We start from the raw sequence: 18549 nt of genomic DNA, 5'->3' as shown, positions 1-18549 counted from the left end.
CAAAAGATTATCATCAGAGGTATTTCATATAGACTTTAAGGTTTGCTTTTTTTTCTCCTGAAATTTGATGGGTGCATGAAGGTCCTTTACAAACGGAGGCGAAGCTTTGGTCGGAAATTTAACAAGATGCTCTTTGTGACATGCTGTCTTCCGTTAGCCATTAAATGTTCTTAAGCCATCAAAATCCATAGGTTAGAGCGGAAGTCAAACCAGGAGATTTGAGAGGATATTCATTTTGCACACTCACACACATCAGCGGGGGCTTAGTCACCATGGTAACCATCAACCAATGCCAACGGTCCTCTCCCCCTCCCACTGTGTCCTCTCCTCTCTCCCCTCCCCCCTGGCTTCATTCCAATCCACAGACAGGAAAGACACAGGGATAGCGTCTCCCATCATGCTTTGCAAAAGGAAACAGGAAGAAGACAAGAGCAGTCAGTGAGCAGCAGAGAAGACAGCCAGCAGAATAGTCAGACTGATGCTGGATACGGGGGTACCCCACAGGGAGGCATGGCCTCCTGTCTGCACTCCAGCTGCTGCTTCTCACCGGGTGAGTCTCCCCCTCTCTATTGTCTCCTTCAGAAAAACAAACTGTGTCTAAAACTGAGGATGTGAGGGAGAAGGCATGCAGGCAGATGCATGCTGCCGGGGGATTTAAAGGGGCAGTGCACTAATCTTCTCTGTTCTATTTTGCTTTGCTGTGAGAGTTCAAGATAGGTGATGAGACAGGCCTTACATCATCTTTCTGTTTGGCTTAATGAAAACAATCAACTTCTACTGCACACTTATGTTAAAGTGTACACATTAGCCAAATGAAGCCCTCTTTGCTTCTATGTTGAAGTAATGCATTCTGACTGATTCTGACTGTGACTGACTGTATTAGCGTAGCCTAATGAAGTGCAATGCTTACAATGAAGCCCTTCAGTATATTACTGCTCACAAGGACACACCCACATGCATGCATACACACAGACCCACTGTTGTTTCAGATACTGACTTTTAGCCACACTCAAATAAATCAGAAGCTCAGTAAAGAACTCAGACAAGCATTGTACTTCCAGTATTTATGACAAATGATATGCACAACACTTTTGATGCCGTAATGTTAGATTTACAGAAAAGCAGAAAAGATGAGAGTCTTGGATTACAGATGGCCTCGTGGTCTAGGTTGCTTTTCATGAGATTCACCCTTGTGTGGTCTTATGGATGAGAGTCTCAAAGGTCTAATATACACTCACCAGCCACTTTATTAGGACACCTGTCCAACGGCTTGTTAACGCAAATTTCCAATCAGACAATCAGATGGCAGCAGCTCAATGCATTTAGGCATTTAGACATGGTCAAGAGGATCTGCTGCAGTTCAAACTGAGCATCAGAATGGAGAAGAAAAGTGATTTAAGGGACTTTGAATGTGGCATAGTTGTTGGTGCCAGATGGGCTAGTCTGAGTATTTCAGAAACTGCTGATCTACTGGGATTTTAACCCACAACCATCTCTAAGGTTTACAGAGAATGGTCCCAAAAAGAGAAAATATCCAGAGAGCAGCAGTTCTGTGGGACAAAATGCCTTGTTGATGTCAGAGGTCAGAGGAGAATGGACAGACTGGTTGGAGCTGATAGAAAGGCAACAGTAACTCAAATAACCACTGGTTACAACCGAGGTCTGCAGAAGAGCATCTCTGAACACACAACACGTCCAACCTTGAGGCAGATGGGCTACAGCAGCAGAAGACCACACCGGGTGACCCTCCTGTCAGCTAAGAACAGGAAACTGTGGCTACAATTCACAAAAAATGTTGCCTGGTCTGATGAGTCTGGATTTCTGCTCCACATTCAGATGGTAGGGTCAGAATTTGGCGTCAACAACATGAAAGCATGGATCCATCCTGCCTTGTATCAACGGCTCAGGCTGCTGCTGCTGGTGTAATGGTGTGGGGGAGATTTTCTTGGCTCACTTTGGGCCCCTTAGTACCAACTGAGCATGGTTTAAAGTCCACAGCCTACCTAAGTATTGTTGCTGACCATGTCCATCCCTCTATGAGCACAGTGTACCCATCTTCTGATGGCTACTTCCAGCAGGATAACGCTCCATGTCATAAAGCTGGAATCATCTCAGACTGCTTTCTTCAACATGACAATGAGTTCCCTGTACTCAAATGTCCTCCACAGTCCCCAGATATCAATCCAATAGATCACCTTTGGGATGTGGTGGAACGGGAGATTCTCATCAGTGATGTTCAGCCGACAAATCTGCAGCAACTGTGTGATGCTATCATGTCAATATGGACCAAACTCTCTGAGGAATGTTTCCAGTACCTTGTTGAATCTATGCCACCAAGGATTAGGGATGGGTACCTTTCACATAAAAAATGATACGGTACTGTTGCCCGGTACCTGGCAATTGGTACCGGTACTCGACGGTACCAATTTTGGATACTTTTTTGTGCTCATTTGGTAAAAAAATATCAATTTGTTAAATAGTATATATTTTTTGTTTTTCAATTTGACATACTCTTTAATATATATAGCCTGTAATGCTGTGTTCATGTCCAGCATGGTAAATCGCCTACTCATCCACTCCCTCATAGTCACAAAGATGCATTTAGGTACCCAAATATGGTACCTTTTGATTTTTGGTAAATCAGTACCCGGTACTTTTGACAAATTTCGGTTGGCACCTATAAAAGTACCTAATTTTGTGCCCATCCCTACCAAGGATTAAGGCAGTGCTGATATATATATATATATATATATATATATATATATATATATATATATATATATATATATATATATATATATATATATATATATATATATATATCAGCACTGCCTTATATATATAATAGCTTGGGCCTTAAATGCCAATATAATAGTTGCCAAGAAAAGACTTAATTGTTAATTAGTAAATCATTTTAGTAATAAAGTGGAATTCCATGTATCAACAGGCTTTCTTTATTAAATTATTTCTCAATATGTACAATTATGAAAGGAAGAGAAAGGATGTTTGGATAATCACAAAGCAATAGTTTTGAACAGAAATCCCCCCCCCTGAAATTTAAAGGTCTTATTTCTATATCTGAAACATTAATTATGAGCTGTTTCAATTCATAGAGCTAAAGGTCTTTTCATCAGAGGAAAAGCTCATATTGTGTGTGTTCAGTCTTCATTAGTATTTGTTTGAGGAAGTTTCAACCCACCAATGTCTGATACAAGAGGTCTTTAAGACTTGTTTAGGTTGTATCTGACAGAGGTCGCACAGATAACAGAAGTATTTCTTTACTCATTGCACCTCCTGGGAACAGCTTATCTCCTGTTTGCTGTGCAATCCCCTGTTACTGCAGGCTACATTTAAACAGTATAACATGCTGACATGCCAGTCTGCCCTGTTCACATTTTCACTTTGCAAGCACAATCCCAGGCCCTGGCCTCTTTGCAGAGTTGATGAACACTTTTCCTCAGTTAGGAAAAAAACACTTGACTCAACCTCCTGTCCAGAGTTGCCCTGCTCCTTTTCCCCCAGACAAACACATGATCCGTCCCACCCTCCATAGATCACAAGCCAATAGGGAACAGTAAGGGGGGGCAAAGGACTGCTGTTATCTTACCATTTATCCCTCAGAGATCACACTCACACTTGCTGCACACAGACAACAACAAAAACCTACAGAAAGAGTTAGAGGAACGTGTAGAGAGAGAAACAGGCAGAGAGTGAGACAGTTAGTCCAGATACCACAGATCCTGTCTTTACACCACACATCAGAGACTTGTGGTTGTCCTTGGTCTTGAGGCTGTGACTCTGCAGGTGAGTTTTACCTACATGGCTGACCAGGTCTGAATGTTTCATTTATTTAGATTATGATGGAAATAACCAAAAGACAAAGTTTTTGTGTCAAAATCAGCTTGACGGCATTTACAGTTCTCTGCTTCGGGGTCTACAGTAGAGATTAAGAGCTTGCCGTCAGTTTAGTCTTCAGTCAGTCAGTTAGAGGAGGGGATATCTGGATGACTGTCTCTTTATTTTTGGGAGTAGTTCTTCCTGACCTGCATGGGATATTTTTGAAATGCTCCCATGAGGAAATCTTGGTTTAAGCTGATTTTGCCCTGTGGTCTGTGAATGCACGCTGTTTCTGGTGCTGGTTAAGTCTTGTCTGACACCTACATCCCCTCTTTGAGCCACTAAAAATGACATGTGAAAGTTTTCTTTTTTTATAGTTTTTTTTTTTCTTCTGATGCAAAAAGAGGCATCATCGGTGATTCAAGTATGTTTGTAACCTTTCAAAAACTCCTCACATGAGCTCAGAGAGAAGTTTTGTATTTTTACTCGTTTTGGATTCAAGTCCTTTCATACTTCATTCAAGTCAAGCAGATCTGTTCCCAGCTCCGAGAGGTACCTTTCTGATTTTCTTTAATGTTAAATCATTTCAAACCTGTTTCCTGGCATTGCTTAATCAGTTACACCGACATGTGGGCAATAATTAACATATAAACATTTTCAAACCCCCCATGTCCTCCGATTCATCATGTTGCTAAGCTGATTTTAAAAAAGTTTATCCGACTCTTTTGGAAATAATATAGATTTTCCTTGGTTCCCTTTCTTTAGTTATGTCATGTTATCTTTATTGTGTTTTACTCAGGGGCGTATTTAGTGGTTTGGGGGCCCAAGGCAAACCCAGTCAATGGGGCCCTCCATGTCCTTGTTAACTCATCTCCCTCAGAGCTGGACTGGCCTTCCCTGGGTCCACTGTCTCTTTCTGAGAAACAAGGCATGAGACAGTGCTGATCTTGTACATGGTAACTTAACGCAACTAAATGCATTTCTTCAAGTTCTGTACTTTAGTTTGATTTTGAAAAAAGTGAATACATAATTTAGTCCACTTTGTCCTGGATTTGAAATCTTTTATGGTCAATTGACAGCTTATTTGTCCCACAGTGGGGAATTTACAGAGTAACAGTAACAAACAAGAAAGTATGAAGTGAAAAACATTACAATAGGTAAATATTGAAAAAAATAATTTAGTAAAGAAAAATATGTAAATATCAAGCACAACATAAAACTGGAAAAAAATCTACTGAAAGAGGTGATATTTACAGTTACCATACTTTTTGGTACTATTATTTTAAAGTTCATGTATTTTTATTTGACCCCTGTCCAGTGAGTTATGTTTCCAAAAAAGAGATTTATACAATAATGTTTATCACCAACTCAAAAAGTTTGATTTAGAGAAAATGATCCTGTTTCCTGGGCTAGATAAAGTCCTTAAAATCATAAAAGTCTTATATGTTTATCTCAGATCTCAGAGCAACATTGTTTTTATTCTCGACTTGGTTGAAAATAAGAAAAAATGGGGGAAAAAGTGTTTTTTACCACTTTCTTCCTGAATCAAATGTTCAGATGTGTTGTAACATGGAATAACCCATTGAATAAGAAGGGAGGGGGAGGACCCAAAACCATCATTAAAGATTAAGCCTTTTGATGTATTTTGAAGCATGTGAAGTAAGATTTAGAAAAAAGAAATGCTTTCAATTGAAGAGAACTTCATAAACCAGTTTTCAAGAGATGCTTTGGGGGCCCCTGGGAATCTTGGGGCCCCAGGCAACTGCCTGTGTTTGCCTAATTGTAGCTACGCCCCTGGTTTTACTCTTTGAATTCTACAAGGCCTCCTTGTTTAGTATGTGAAACAAGCCTGAAGTTTTTCAAGTCCTGGTTTCTTATGAAAAAGATTAAGACAGAAAATGACTTTCTTTTTTTTTTTTTTTTTTTTTTTTTTAGATTTGGGTGTCAGACATCTTAAATCTGTTGGCGACTTCTTTTCATTTGGAGATGCCTTAAGAAACCAGTTGTTATGTACCGTTATTTCACACTTCCTTCCACTTCTGAGAGTAACAATTTAAAGATAAAGGCTGTGAAAAGCAGTGCTCCAATGCGTGGAGCTAGCATCCAGCTTTTTGCTCTTTCAGCCTTCAAGGACGAAATAGAAAATGTTGTCAATTCACATAAAAGGCAAGCTCTCTCTTCAAAGAAAGCTTTTCTGAAGCCTTTATATCACATGATTAAAGGCGAAGAACAATGATTAGGGCTGGTTTAGTGAAAAGCTTTAATCAATCGTCCTAAGTCCTACTCACGGCTGACACAGTGCTGGATTTAATGTTTTGTCCCTGAAAAGTCCTCAGTGTGACTCCTGAAATGCTCATCAGTTAATCAAGCGTCTGTGTTAGAAACCCTTGTTGAGGTGGACAGTTTCACTCTGCTGGAGGAGTGTTGAACAAAAACGTGTTCCTGTGATGCTTTGTGAAGGCAACACATTCTCCCTTCTGGTAGCTTCTGTGCTCCTCAAAAGAAAGAAGACAGGCTGGGTTCATAAACAACCATTCTGTAAACAATCAGAAGTGTGTTCCTCTTGTCTGCCATCCTGTAGTATCAGTGTATGGGAGTTGCCAGCCCTGCCAGGAAGTATAAACCAAAGCACATACCACTGTTGCTGTGATGATGGAGGCTGATAAAACATCATTCAGAGTGTTTTACTGTTCCTGAGATGTGATTATCTTGGCTGGGACACAACTCGGTGCTGCTACTGAAAATGAAGATAAATTCAAAAACAAGTTCAAACACATCATCTTTACCATTTTAACTATTTAGGGTATAGGAGGCTGATATAGGCTTAGTTTAAGGGATGCATGCTACAACTTTCTTTTGCAAGATTTCAGTCATGGCAATTTCTGGATAAAATAAAACTTAGATTTGCTGGTAGAGCTATATTAGAATTTATTGTAGTAACACTAATTGATCCTTGCAGAGTCACTCCTATACTGTATTCTATACTAATGTAGTTGTAAGGTTAACTGAGTGCTGGAGTTTACAGACTGGGGGTAGGGTGAGATATGCGTGGCAGGAGACAGTAGGATACATTTAACAGGCTTTATTTCTGCAAATTGGTCTTAATTTGCTGATGTGGTCGTGGTTCTGGAGTGTGCACAAAGGTAGCAATAACAAAAATCATAGAGTTTCTCCAGATATGTCTAATCAATTTAACTTAACATATTTAACCTGATAACCTTTAAGGCTTAATTAATCAAAAAATGCTCTAAGGCAGGGAACTGCAACCTGCGGCTCTGGGGCCTCATGTGGCTCTTTGACTCCTTTGCAGTTGCTCCTTGCAACTATTATTAAGAAAGTTTTTTTTTTTTTTTTCTAACAGAGGATATTAATGAACACGGCACAGACCATGAGTAAAATCACAATATCACATTTTGCTTTAAAAACGCATCACCTCTTGAAATAAAGCTTTTACTTTTTGTAATTTTTTTTTGCCATTTTTGCCATTTTTGCAAATTAAGAAAAAAAAAATCCCCATTTTTGGAAGATTTAGCAAATTTTTGAATTTTTTTATATAAATCCCCTTTTTTAACATTTTTTTTGGAAATCAAGCAAAATTTTGAGCTTGCATTATTTAGTTTTTTTTTTTTTTGCAAATTTATTACATTCCGGCAATTTTTTTTGAAATTTTGCACATTTGTTAATTTTCATTTTTTTATTTTGCATATTTTTTTTATTTCCAACGTATTAAAATCTCATAAATTTTGCAAATTTCTAAAAATCAATGACAATACAAATTTCCTTTTTTTTCTTAATTTCAAATTCATTAAAAAAAAAAAAATACAAGAAATAGCATCTACAATTTTATAAACACAAAAAAACTTCTCGTTTAGATTTAGTTTATTTACTAGATTATACACTTTTTTGTCTCAATGTAAGGATAAAGTTGATTTTGTGTTATATATATATATATATATATATATATATATATATATATATATATATATATAGATAGATATATTAGTATGATCAGTATTGATCAATACTTGAGTCATGAGACTAGTGCTTAAGTTTCACTTTCTCTTCTACATGTCTACATGTGCTCCTCTCAATCGCTTAGTTCTCATAGATAGATGGTTAGATAGATAGAACTTTGTCTCTTCTGCAGTAAAAACATAAATTTGTCTTTGACACGGCTACAAGTACAAGTTTAAACACACTTACAAAACACACAAATCTTGCTTTGAAAACTGGAAATGTGTTTATTTTCATTTAATGTAATTTAATTTATTTGTGAGACGATGTGTTTGTTAAACCTTTTGTGTAATGTGGCTCTTTGTAGTACCATGGTAATTTTTTGTGACTGGTTGGCCACCCCTGACCTATAGTCTGTTGACAGCTGTGGAGAAGCGACATGCGTAGCAAACAGATCGTGACTGTTTGAGACAGTGCGGTTAGTGCAGAGCAACGGCTCAGTAAATGCTACATTATTTAAGTTATACATTTAAACTGTCTATGCCTGAGCTTATTCATTAACTGGCCATTTAGCTAGTTATCAAGCTAAGCAAACAAAACTGGTATGATGGCTGTCAACACTGAAACCTGTTTATGGCTGATTACATATTAGCACTGTTATGTTAAAAAGACTGTGGAAGTCTGGAGTGGTCAGTTTGTAAAACTAAGTCCACAGGAAACATTGTTTGCTTGAATGAGCATTAACACTATCAATGGGCCCTAACATTAATATGCCATAGAGGCCAGAGTCAAACCAGCAACTCCAATTATCCATGGAAAACCATAAAAGTTCCCCAGCTGTCACTGAGAAAAACCAAAGCCTTCAAAAAGCACGACATCAATCCCTGATCAAAGACATTGCCGTACCAAAAACCACTGGTGTGGTTACCTGCAAAGATTTCATTTTTCCTTCTTCTTTTCACCTCCTGAGCCTTATGTAGGGAACAGGTTACAGTGGTCATTGGCTGTTTTTCCATAAAGAAATTGTCTTTATTCCTCCATTGATCTATCAGACTTGAAAAATAACTCTGACCTTATTTACCCCTAATCAAGTTATCAGACCCTATAATAAATAACTAACTACTGCTTGATAACTTGTTCTGGGTAAAGAAGCTGACACATGTTTGTGAGTGACTGACTGAACACTCACTGGGTTGGGTAATGAAGCAGTCACAGACTGACAAAATAAAACATCTTTTTAAAGAAAACGTGCTTTGATGCTATAGCAGCAGTTTAACAAATAAACCCTTTAAATTAAATTCAGATTAATTATTTGAATTAACCTTTATTGTTATAGGCTTAACATTGTCATACCAAGCAGCACTAACCTTTTTCCAAGTACTTGTTTGGGGGTTTCTACAAGGTTTATAACATACACTGTGAAAAAAAAAAAAAAAATCTGTAGGAAAACGGTAAAAGCACTGGCAGCAAAGTTTCCAGACAAATACTGTAAAATTACAGTCAAATCAATCTACAGTAATTTCCTGTGAAAATACTATTTTTCCTATGTACAATAACAAATTTGTAATGTATAAAAACAAACTCTGTATGTGAAACTTAAGATAAATGACCACAGATTTTCAATATAAATATGCAATTTCAGAGAAAAATACATTTTAACAGATTTTTTCTAAATTATTACTTTTTTTGTGTAGCACTATGCTACAGTGTTTGGCTGTAATTTTGCAGTTTTGGTCTGGAAACTTTGCTGCCAGTGCGTTTACGTTTTTTTTTTTTTTTTTTTTACAGATTTTTATTTTTTTACAGTCCTGTATTTTTACAGTTATTTTATGTAGTTCCATGTTTTAACAGTGTTTGACTGTAATTTTACAGTATTTGTCTGGAAACTCTACTGCCAGTGTTTTTATTGTTTATTTTAATGTTCTTTTCTACAGTATAGTCCTGTATTTTTACAGTTATTTTACATTGTTGTGCATTCTTTTACAGTGTTTGACTGTAATTTTAGGGTATCTGATGGGAAACTTAGTTGCCATTGCTTTTACAGTTTTTTTTTTTCAGTAAATTGCAACCATGAATAACAAGGATACAGGGTTCAGCTGGCATAATACCTAAAAAATCATTCAGGATGTCATTTTACAGATAATTTCTGTTATTTTACAGTTTTGTATAATGTCTTTGAAAAACAAAAATTAAAAGTCAAGGGTTAATAACCATAAAACTCTGTTTTTTAATTGTAAAATTACTGAAAATATCTGTAAATCTACTAGCATTTTGTTGTTTTATCAGGAAACAGAAAAAATCTATTAAATGTCCATTTCCTGTAAAATTACATTTTTTAACAGTGTATGCGGACCCAAGCTCATTGTTTTGTTTTGTTTTGTTTTGGTTTTATTCAATACATTTTTATGAATCTATGTAATGTCAGTTGACTAAATATACTCCACTGTTTTTTCTTCTTTTTCATTTTCCTTCCTGTTACCATCATATCATGTGATGGTCATCCAGAAGCAGAGCTGACCTCCCTTCCCGATTCCCCCCTCTTTGATGCCGCCTTGTCCTCCTTCAGACATGGAAGAGGCAACCAAGGTTGCAGAAACCACCATGACCCTGCAACCTCTCCTGGAGCGCAAGGTCCGACAGAAACAGCCTGCAGCTTCAGTCCTGAAAACCAAGCTAAAGAGGGGTGTGACCTGCTCTGCACCCCGGGTTAGGTCGACTCTGACTGGATTCTTCCCTGTGGTGCACTGGCTGCCTAAATACAAGCTCAGAGAGTATGTTTGGGGTGATGTGATGTCTGGACTTATCGTTGGGATCATCTTGGTGCCTCAGGCCATTGCGTATTGCTTGCTGGCAGGAGTGGAGCCCATCTATGGTTTATATACATCATTTTATGCCAACATCATCTACTTCCTAATGGGCACGTCCAGACATGTGTCTGTAGGGATCTTCAGCCTCATGAGCCTAATGGTGGGACAGGTAATGGACCAGGAATGACAAAAAGTAATCAGAACTTGAATGTTCTTTAAAATTTGCTTTATCACATTGTTAAGTATTTATTCCTACATGCTAGTAATTTCTCATAAGTTCAACACAATTTCTTTTTATTTTACAAAGTTAACCAAATTTCTTCACATTAATCACATTAACAATCCCTGGTTGTTTCATGCTTCAGAGAGATCTTAGAGATGTGTCCTTGCCTTTTCTTTGCCTACAGGTTGTGGATAAGGAACTGTTCCTGGCAGGCTTTGATCTGGATGAAGATTCCAAACTTTCAGGAGGTCATGTGTTTAATGCCACACTTAGTACAAACCTTACCGATGGTAATCGTCACAGTGTGGAGCTCATGGGTATGCAATGTGGGAAGGAGTGCTATGCTATTGCCATAGCTGCTGCCCTTACATTCCTGGCTGGAATCTACCAGGTAAGATAATGGTTACACACTGAAAAAAGAAAACAGTTGGACCAACTTAAATTACTGCTTCAATTGGTCACACCTAAATAAATTAAGTTATTTGAAACGAAGTTAGCAAGTTCAATCAACACAGTTGATTAAGTCAAATGAACCTCAAAATGTTATTGTCCTCGAATCAACATTTTGCACCAATCCAACTTAAGGTTTTCAGTTGTTTCAACTCAATAATTTGCAAAACTTTAAAGTAAAATCTGACCAGGTGTTTTTATACTTTACTGCACTGTAAAAATGTGACAAGTTGCTCTTACTTAAAAGAATCTAGGAAAACAATTGTGCTAAAAAGGTTAGAAAATATGAATGATAGTCTTAGGTTGAGTTTACTTTATGTCTACTTGTAAAGTTTACTTTACAGCCGATTGAATCGACTCATTTCAAACTGTGAGTGAGGAGAGAATGCAGTGGATATTAGACCCAGCTGTACATTAAGATGTTAACCTGTCAAGAGCACAGGCTTTCTTTGCTCCGCATGGCATGGACCAGCTGTCTGTGCCCTGTTGCATGGACCATGTACCTTTAAGCCTGTTAAATGTTTTGTATGTTAATAAATGAGCTGTGTTGGTGGGCTAAAATTATGATCAGAAATGACAAACTGGGTTTTGTCTTCAGTTATATTCAAATTACCATTACTAAGAGAGTATTTTAATCGGAGCCCTCACTGCCATGGAGCACAGGCAGCCAAGGCAAGGAGCCTATGCTGTGGAGCACAGCCACTCTGGCCCTGAGTGGTGTCTTAATGTGCATCAGGGACTCATATCCACAGTGTTCCCTCCTTACCCATGGTTTGTCCTTTTGGTTTTTGCAGATTATTGAGTTGAAACAACTAGAAACTTTAAGTTTTATTAGTGCAAAATGTTGATTTGAGAAGAATTGAAATATTTAGTTCATTTGACCTATTAAGTTGTGTTGATTGAGCTTGTTAATTTTATTTCAAATAACTAAATTTATTTAAGTGTGACCAATTGAAGAAATCAATTTCAGTTGGTCCAACTACTACTTTTTATTAGTTTTAGTAACACAGAATTTCAAGTTGATATGATCCACAAAAATACATTGGAAACCTTAACTTAAAAATATTGAGTTGGATTGATTAAAAAAAAATGACATCACTTCAACTGATTGAAGATTCCCTTTTTACAGTGTAGTCTGACTTTGAGTCAGAAGCTCTGCAATGCTTTTTTTTGATTACTATTTTCAAAGCAGACCCACATAAGGCTTAAACTTAATGGTGCTTCTAGAAAATTGAATGGCATGTTTGGCAAACCCATAGAAATCTGTCTGATAGTCTCAAAGAAGTTATATATAGGGGTCATTCGCCTCCATATTCATTAGAGAACATCCTCCCAAAATCCCCAATATGGATGATTTTTGCACCAATGCATTATTGAACGATTTAGACTGACTCTCTCATTCTGGTCTGTTTATATTTAAACTCTGTCCTCCCCTGTTCTTCTGTTCCTCTTGCCAGGTCATGATGGCTGTATTCCGCCTTGGCTTTGTCTCTGTATACCTCTCAGCACCAATGCTTGATGGTTTTGCAACAGGAGCTTCCTTCACCATCCTGACTGTGCAGGCCAAGTACTTGTTGGGTCTGAAGATTCCCCGGCACCAGGGATATGGAACAGTTGTTGTCACCTGGATCAACATCTTTGCCAACATTCATAAGACCAACCTGTGTGACCTCATCACGAGTGCCATCTGTATTTCTGTTTTAGGTAAAGGGATCTGTTACACTACCTACTTGTGTAGAATTTTGATTGTCTTTAATGCAATAACACAATTTCTCTTCCTGAATCATAGTGGCGGGGAAGGAAATCCAGGAACGCTACAAAAACCGTCTAAAAATCCCTCTACCAACCGAGTTAGTAGTAGTGGCAGGAGCTACCCTTGCAAGCCATTTTGGGGACCTAAACAGCCGCTACAGCTCCAGTGTATCTGGTCACATACCCACAGGGTTCATTCCACCTCAGGTGCCCAGCTTTCACTTGATGCCACAGGTGGCACTGGATGCCATCCCTCTAGCTGTAATTAGGTAATGTACACCGATGCTCGGTATGGTTTAAAATATTATTTAAATACCCTCTTCTTTGAATAAAAAAATACCACGATTGTCCATCACTGATTGCACTTCATTCAACACAGGTACATATTTGCTTGTTTAAATGATGTAACCAGTCTTCAAGAATTATTGGTGTTTTTTTTTTTTTAACTTTAATTTTTTTTTATTGTTTTGTTATTTTTAATTTTGTTATTAAATGTTTTGCATCTAAATTGATGCAACAGAAAATGTTCAGGTAAACTCTGTCAAGCAGAACAAGTAAGGTATTGTGACCCTTTATCTAGGTTTACCTTAAGCCTGAATATCTTCACATGCATTTTGATGGGGGTTCTTTTTTCTTTCTTTTTCTTTTCTAGCTTTGCCTTCACAGTGTCGCTGTCCGAGATGTTTGCCAAGAAAAATGGCTACACAGTTCGTCCCAACCAGGAGATGCTGGCCATCGGTTTCTGTAACATAATTCCCTCCTTCTTTCACTGTTTCACCACCAGTGCAGCACTAGCAAAGACTATGGTGAAGGACTCAACAGGCTGCCAAACACAGGTAACATTCATACTTGCACTCAAATCTTGACGTTTAATCATATAAATTAGTATTTGGGAGTTGTTTACAAGCTCTTGGACTTCATGAGGTCAGTCCAGAGGCGAGGTGTGGAACTCTAGAACATTTTGGGCAGAGGTCACCAACCCATCGATCGCGATCGACTGGTCGATCTTTGAAGCTTCCCCAGTAGACCTTGAAAATAACAGAAAAATGACTCACTCCTCATCACGGATGATGGAGTTCCGCCCCATAGCTCGCACATCATAGACAAATGCGGACCATGGCTGGAAAAGTTGTGACCACTGATTTGGAGGGTCATGGGTAAATGTGCCCTGGGTTCTGGTTAATAAGGTGACGCACTCATCCATTTTGCTGCAATTGGATAGTTGCAACCAAACAACCATGAACCAGAATTTTTACCAACTAAACTACTTTGGCCAAACAGTTGCTGTCATTACTGCTGTGCTAACACAGGAAAGCAAAATGCACAATTTATATTGCAGCAGCTAAACAAAAAGATTCTGAAAATGTGGAAAATAAATCAGAAAAATTAAAAAAGGCTATGTCAACACCTGTGTTCTCCTCTCTATTTTCTGAGTCCTGATGCAGCCAAGGCTCAAGTCAAAGTCAGCTAACAGTGCTTGAGTCCACAAGTCTTGAAAACCAGGTGTCACTGTGATTGTTTACTTTTTGGAAGATGTTTATTACAGTGTTATTTCTTTGTTCCTTCAACAGGTATCAAGTCTGATCAGCGCCCTGGTAGTCCTTCTTGTCCTCCTCTTCTTTGCACCTTTCTTCTACTCCCTCCAAAAATGTGTCCTTGCCTGCATTATTATTGTCAGCCTTCGGGGGGCACTAAGGAAGTTTAGAGATGTTCCGTCTAAGTGGCGTGCCAGTCAAAACGATGCCATTGTTTGGCTGGTCACCATGTCAGCCACAGCTCTGGTCAGCGTGGAGATGGGCCTTCTTGCTGGAGTGATTTTTTCAATGATCTGTGTCATCTTCAAGACCCAGAACCCTAAGGTGAGTCTGTACTGAGTCTGTACTGATGAAGCACAGAACCTGAAGAATCTCATACTCATTCCTTGCTGATGTTTTCTGTCAGGTGTCTCTTCTTGGTCGGGCCAGTGACTCAGATTTCTATGAGGACATGGATGAGTACAAGAACCTTCAACCAGCAGCTCGGGTTCACATCTTCCGCTTCCAGGCTCCTCTGTACTACGCCAACAAAGACTCCTTCCTAAAATCTCTCTATAAAGCAATTGGAGTTGAACCGTTTTTGGAGATGACTGAGAGGAAAAAAGCAGAAAAGATAGCTAAAGGAGTGTCCTTGAAGCAGGCCAAGGCAAACGGGGATACAAACAATGGAGAGGTCGTTGTGGGACTCGTTCAAAGAAAGTTGGATTTCCATACAATAGTTTTAGACTGCTCTGCCATTCCTTTTATAGACTCCACGGGGATGGCTACATTTAAAGTCCTGGTTAAAGAATATAAAGAGATCGATGTGAATGTACTTCTGGCGAACTGTAACACCTCAGTCATTGATACCCTGCAGAAGGGACAGTTCTTTGGGAATAATGACGAAGACATGAGCAGCCTGCTGTTTCATACAGTTCATGCTGCAGTTCTTAAGGCTAACAGTACTTTTGCAGCAGCAGCAGAAAGCGGGTCAGATGACTCTGTGGTGTAGAGCAGAGAAAATGTCCAGATGAATTTCTCCTGCTCCTTTTTCTCACAAACCTAAATGTGTAGAAGGAACTCATGTGATCCACGTTATCTTTCTATCCATCACAAAACTGTACTGAATAGTAGTTCTGTGGCTGACTTGTTTCAAAAGCTGTGTTCATAAAACCAGGGGGGATGACGACCAAATGGGCATTTTTAGAATTTCTGAATCATTGAATGACCAAACCAGATGACAAGCATCCACAGTATCTGCCCAGTGAGTGTACTTAAGGGTAGCATTCCTGATTTTTTCTTTATCATACAACTATGATGTCACAATCAGTATGAGACTCTTTGAAATGGTCCTTGATGATTGAAGGAAACCAAGATCAAATTTAGCTGAATTTCTTTTGCTGGAGAAAATGCAGGAGAGGTTACTGTGTGTGGATCATGACATCACTAAACTTGGGGTGGAATGTTCATGTTTCCTTCTGCTCTCTACTCAGTAAGACCATTCAAACAACAGCTACTGTGTTAAAAGCACCAGCCAGTCTAGATAAATACAGTAACTCTGACACTCACCTGTATCACTGTATGGACTAGAGTCTCCTGTTCAGCCGCGTTTCCACCAAGCAGTATGGGTCGGTTCAGTACGGTTTGGCTCGGTTTGGTACAGTTAAGCCTGATCCCGTTTGCGTTTCCACAGAAAACTGTGCCCTCTTGTGGTAGGTGGTGTGTGAGCCTGATGCCCAAAGCCACAGCTGGTAAACAATAGCGTGACGCCGTAGCAGCTTACCCGCTATTAAATCCAACAAAGAAGAAAAACGTGACAAAGAGCACAGATGGAAGACATGCAGCATTTCATCCTCTCTGTGATTGCCATGTAGCTCTATGTTACAAAGTGCAATCAAGCTTTGTTTCAGAGAAGTCTGTGAGCCACCAGGAGAAATGCAGCCGCTGTTGGGGTGAGTTACGATTCTTTTGACCAATCAACAGTCTACAGTGTTGTAGCTACACCTTCCGAGAGCGGATCGGTTCAGTCTGGCACCCATACGAAAGAGTCCCAAAAAATTAGGCCGGCTCGTCTCGGTTTTTAGGGATCCTTCCTGGGATAATGGTGCGTTCAAGGCAACCCGTAACTTGTATATTTCCCACCTGTAAATCGTGAAAATGCCCTGGAACGGCAGTCGAACTCATAACTTACGACCTGTGAACTTGTACCAGATCGATGTACTCCGAGTTACGACTTGTGACGTCACATCTGTGCCAAAACAACATGGCAGCCTCTATGGATGTGGTAGTTTCCCCTCCTCCGTTCCGCTTAAATAAAGAACTTGCAGGCTCCTTTGGTAATTGAAATGACCAAGCATAAATCTTAGAATTTCTGCCATGCTGGTTTGTTTACATCCCAGATTTCCTTACCCTTAAACCGAGTTGTAAATTGCCTGGAACGCTTTCAGGTCGGAACTCGAAGATTTCAACTGGGAAACATACGAGTTATGGGTTGCCTGGAACACAGCATAAGTCAGTGAAAACGCCACAAAATGCGCGCCATACCGAGACGAACCAAACCGGTCTGCTTGGTGGAAACGCGGCTTTTGTTAACCACTGTTGTGTGGGGGTCTCTCAGTCTACTTAATCTAAATGGATATGTGTTCACCTGGGGAAACCTGACCCAGCCACAAATACTGAGAGATAGCACTTAGAAATGACCAGTTTTGGTGCTGATAATTGCATCTTAGATTGTGGATATGAACAGGCAACTGCCTTTAATTTGTAACAAACTGTGGTAGCTGTGCAAAACTACCTCTTTACCCCTAGTCTATACATGGCTGGTTACAGAGAAGAGGGACGGAATAGGAAATACGATTAGAGATTGAAGAATAGGGTACCATTAAGTGTCATGCTTAAACTCACTCATCTTAAGTTGCAGAAAACTTTTCCCACATCCCATGAGTGATCAGTGGCATCACGGATAAAACTAAACGTTTTTCTTTTTTAAACACAGAAAACACTATAAAACACCCTATATGACTGCATTGCTTTGTGGTGATAACTGTGTTTCCTTCAGTTCTCAGGTAACCCTATACTAATGAATTTTTTTTTATTTTAGATGAATCATAATCCAGGACATCACAATCAATGTTTACACTGTGGCGTTAATCTTCCTGAAAGCCTCTCTCAGCAGCAGGCCTACATCCTGAGGTATTAACTATTGACTCAGCCCTAATTATTTTCTCTAACAAGTCAGACGAATTCTTTAACTTGAATAGGACACAAGCTTTTGGGGAAAGAAAGTAAGTTTGATTAACTAGGACTGAGTTCTTTTCAGAGAGACAGCCTTACCTCAAAGTAATGGTCGGCTCTTGTCCTGTTCCCATCGGTCAGTAAAAATGAAAATATATTGAACCACATCTGGGCTCCGGTCTGAGGATGTGAAAGAAAATCTGTTGATTTTATGGTACTGTGAAATCTGAACTAGATTGGTCTAAATTGTTGCAGCAGATGATGCTTTCTGTTTTATATACCCAGCACTCACTGCCACTGATTTGTTGAGCTGTTCTGTTACTTGCAATCTGAGAAAAGGTTTGGTCTCTGATGAGTTAAATTTTATCAAAGTTTTCAGTTTTTTCCCCCCAATTTTGTAAAAGCCTCGTTTTGAGCTATTTCTGTTTTTATGAAATGTGGTAGAACCAAGAAACCAGTTTTTATGGTATGGTGTTGTAATAAGATGTAGACATTCTTGTATACTTTTTGAACTTTTTTTTTTTTTTTTTTTACATAATTTTATTTCATATATCAATGTAAACCAAATTGAAGAAGTGATTTTGACAAAGATGCTTGAATCTGTTTGTAGAGTTTTAACTTTTTTAGACTTTTAACTTTTTGACACACTCTGCCTTAATGTTTAAATTAAATCAAACTGACAAGCTTTTAATGAAGAACTTGTGTCTGTAACTACATATCAGAACAAATCATTTGAAGGCTCAGAATAAAGGGTGAAGAATATACAACAATGTGGACT

The 18549-nt window shown here is 38.7% G+C and overlaps 1 protein-coding gene across 1 annotated transcript; it reads left to right on the top strand.

The window, feature by feature from the left end:
- The first annotated feature begins 415 nt into the window (after positions 1 to 415).
- On the top strand, positions 416 to 18216 carry slc26a1 (solute carrier family 26 member 1). The gene is made up of 8 exons (XM_074690381.1): positions 416 to 550; positions 10297 to 10767; positions 11006 to 11212; positions 12729 to 12975; positions 13061 to 13292; positions 13676 to 13859; positions 14595 to 14882; positions 14965 to 18216. Exons 2-8 carry the CDS (start codon positions 10336 to 10338, stop codon positions 15547 to 15549), a joined length of 2175 nt encoding a protein of 724 aa, XP_074546482.1. The 5' UTR covers positions 416 to 550; positions 10297 to 10335; the 3' UTR covers positions 15550 to 18216.
- The last annotated feature ends 333 nt before the right edge of the window (positions 18217 to 18549 follow it).

This window comes from Halichoeres trimaculatus, unplaced genomic scaffold, assembly GCF_033239565.1.
Source record: "Halichoeres trimaculatus isolate MK-OKI-2021-1 unplaced genomic scaffold, fHalTri1.1 fHalTri1_scaffold_16, whole genome shotgun sequence".
Classification (NCBI taxonomy): domain Eukaryota; kingdom Metazoa; phylum Chordata; class Actinopteri; order Labriformes; family Labridae; genus Halichoeres; species Halichoeres trimaculatus.
The sequence above is the reverse complement of the archived record's forward strand: the minus strand, read 5'-3'. Positions and strand labels throughout refer to the sequence as shown.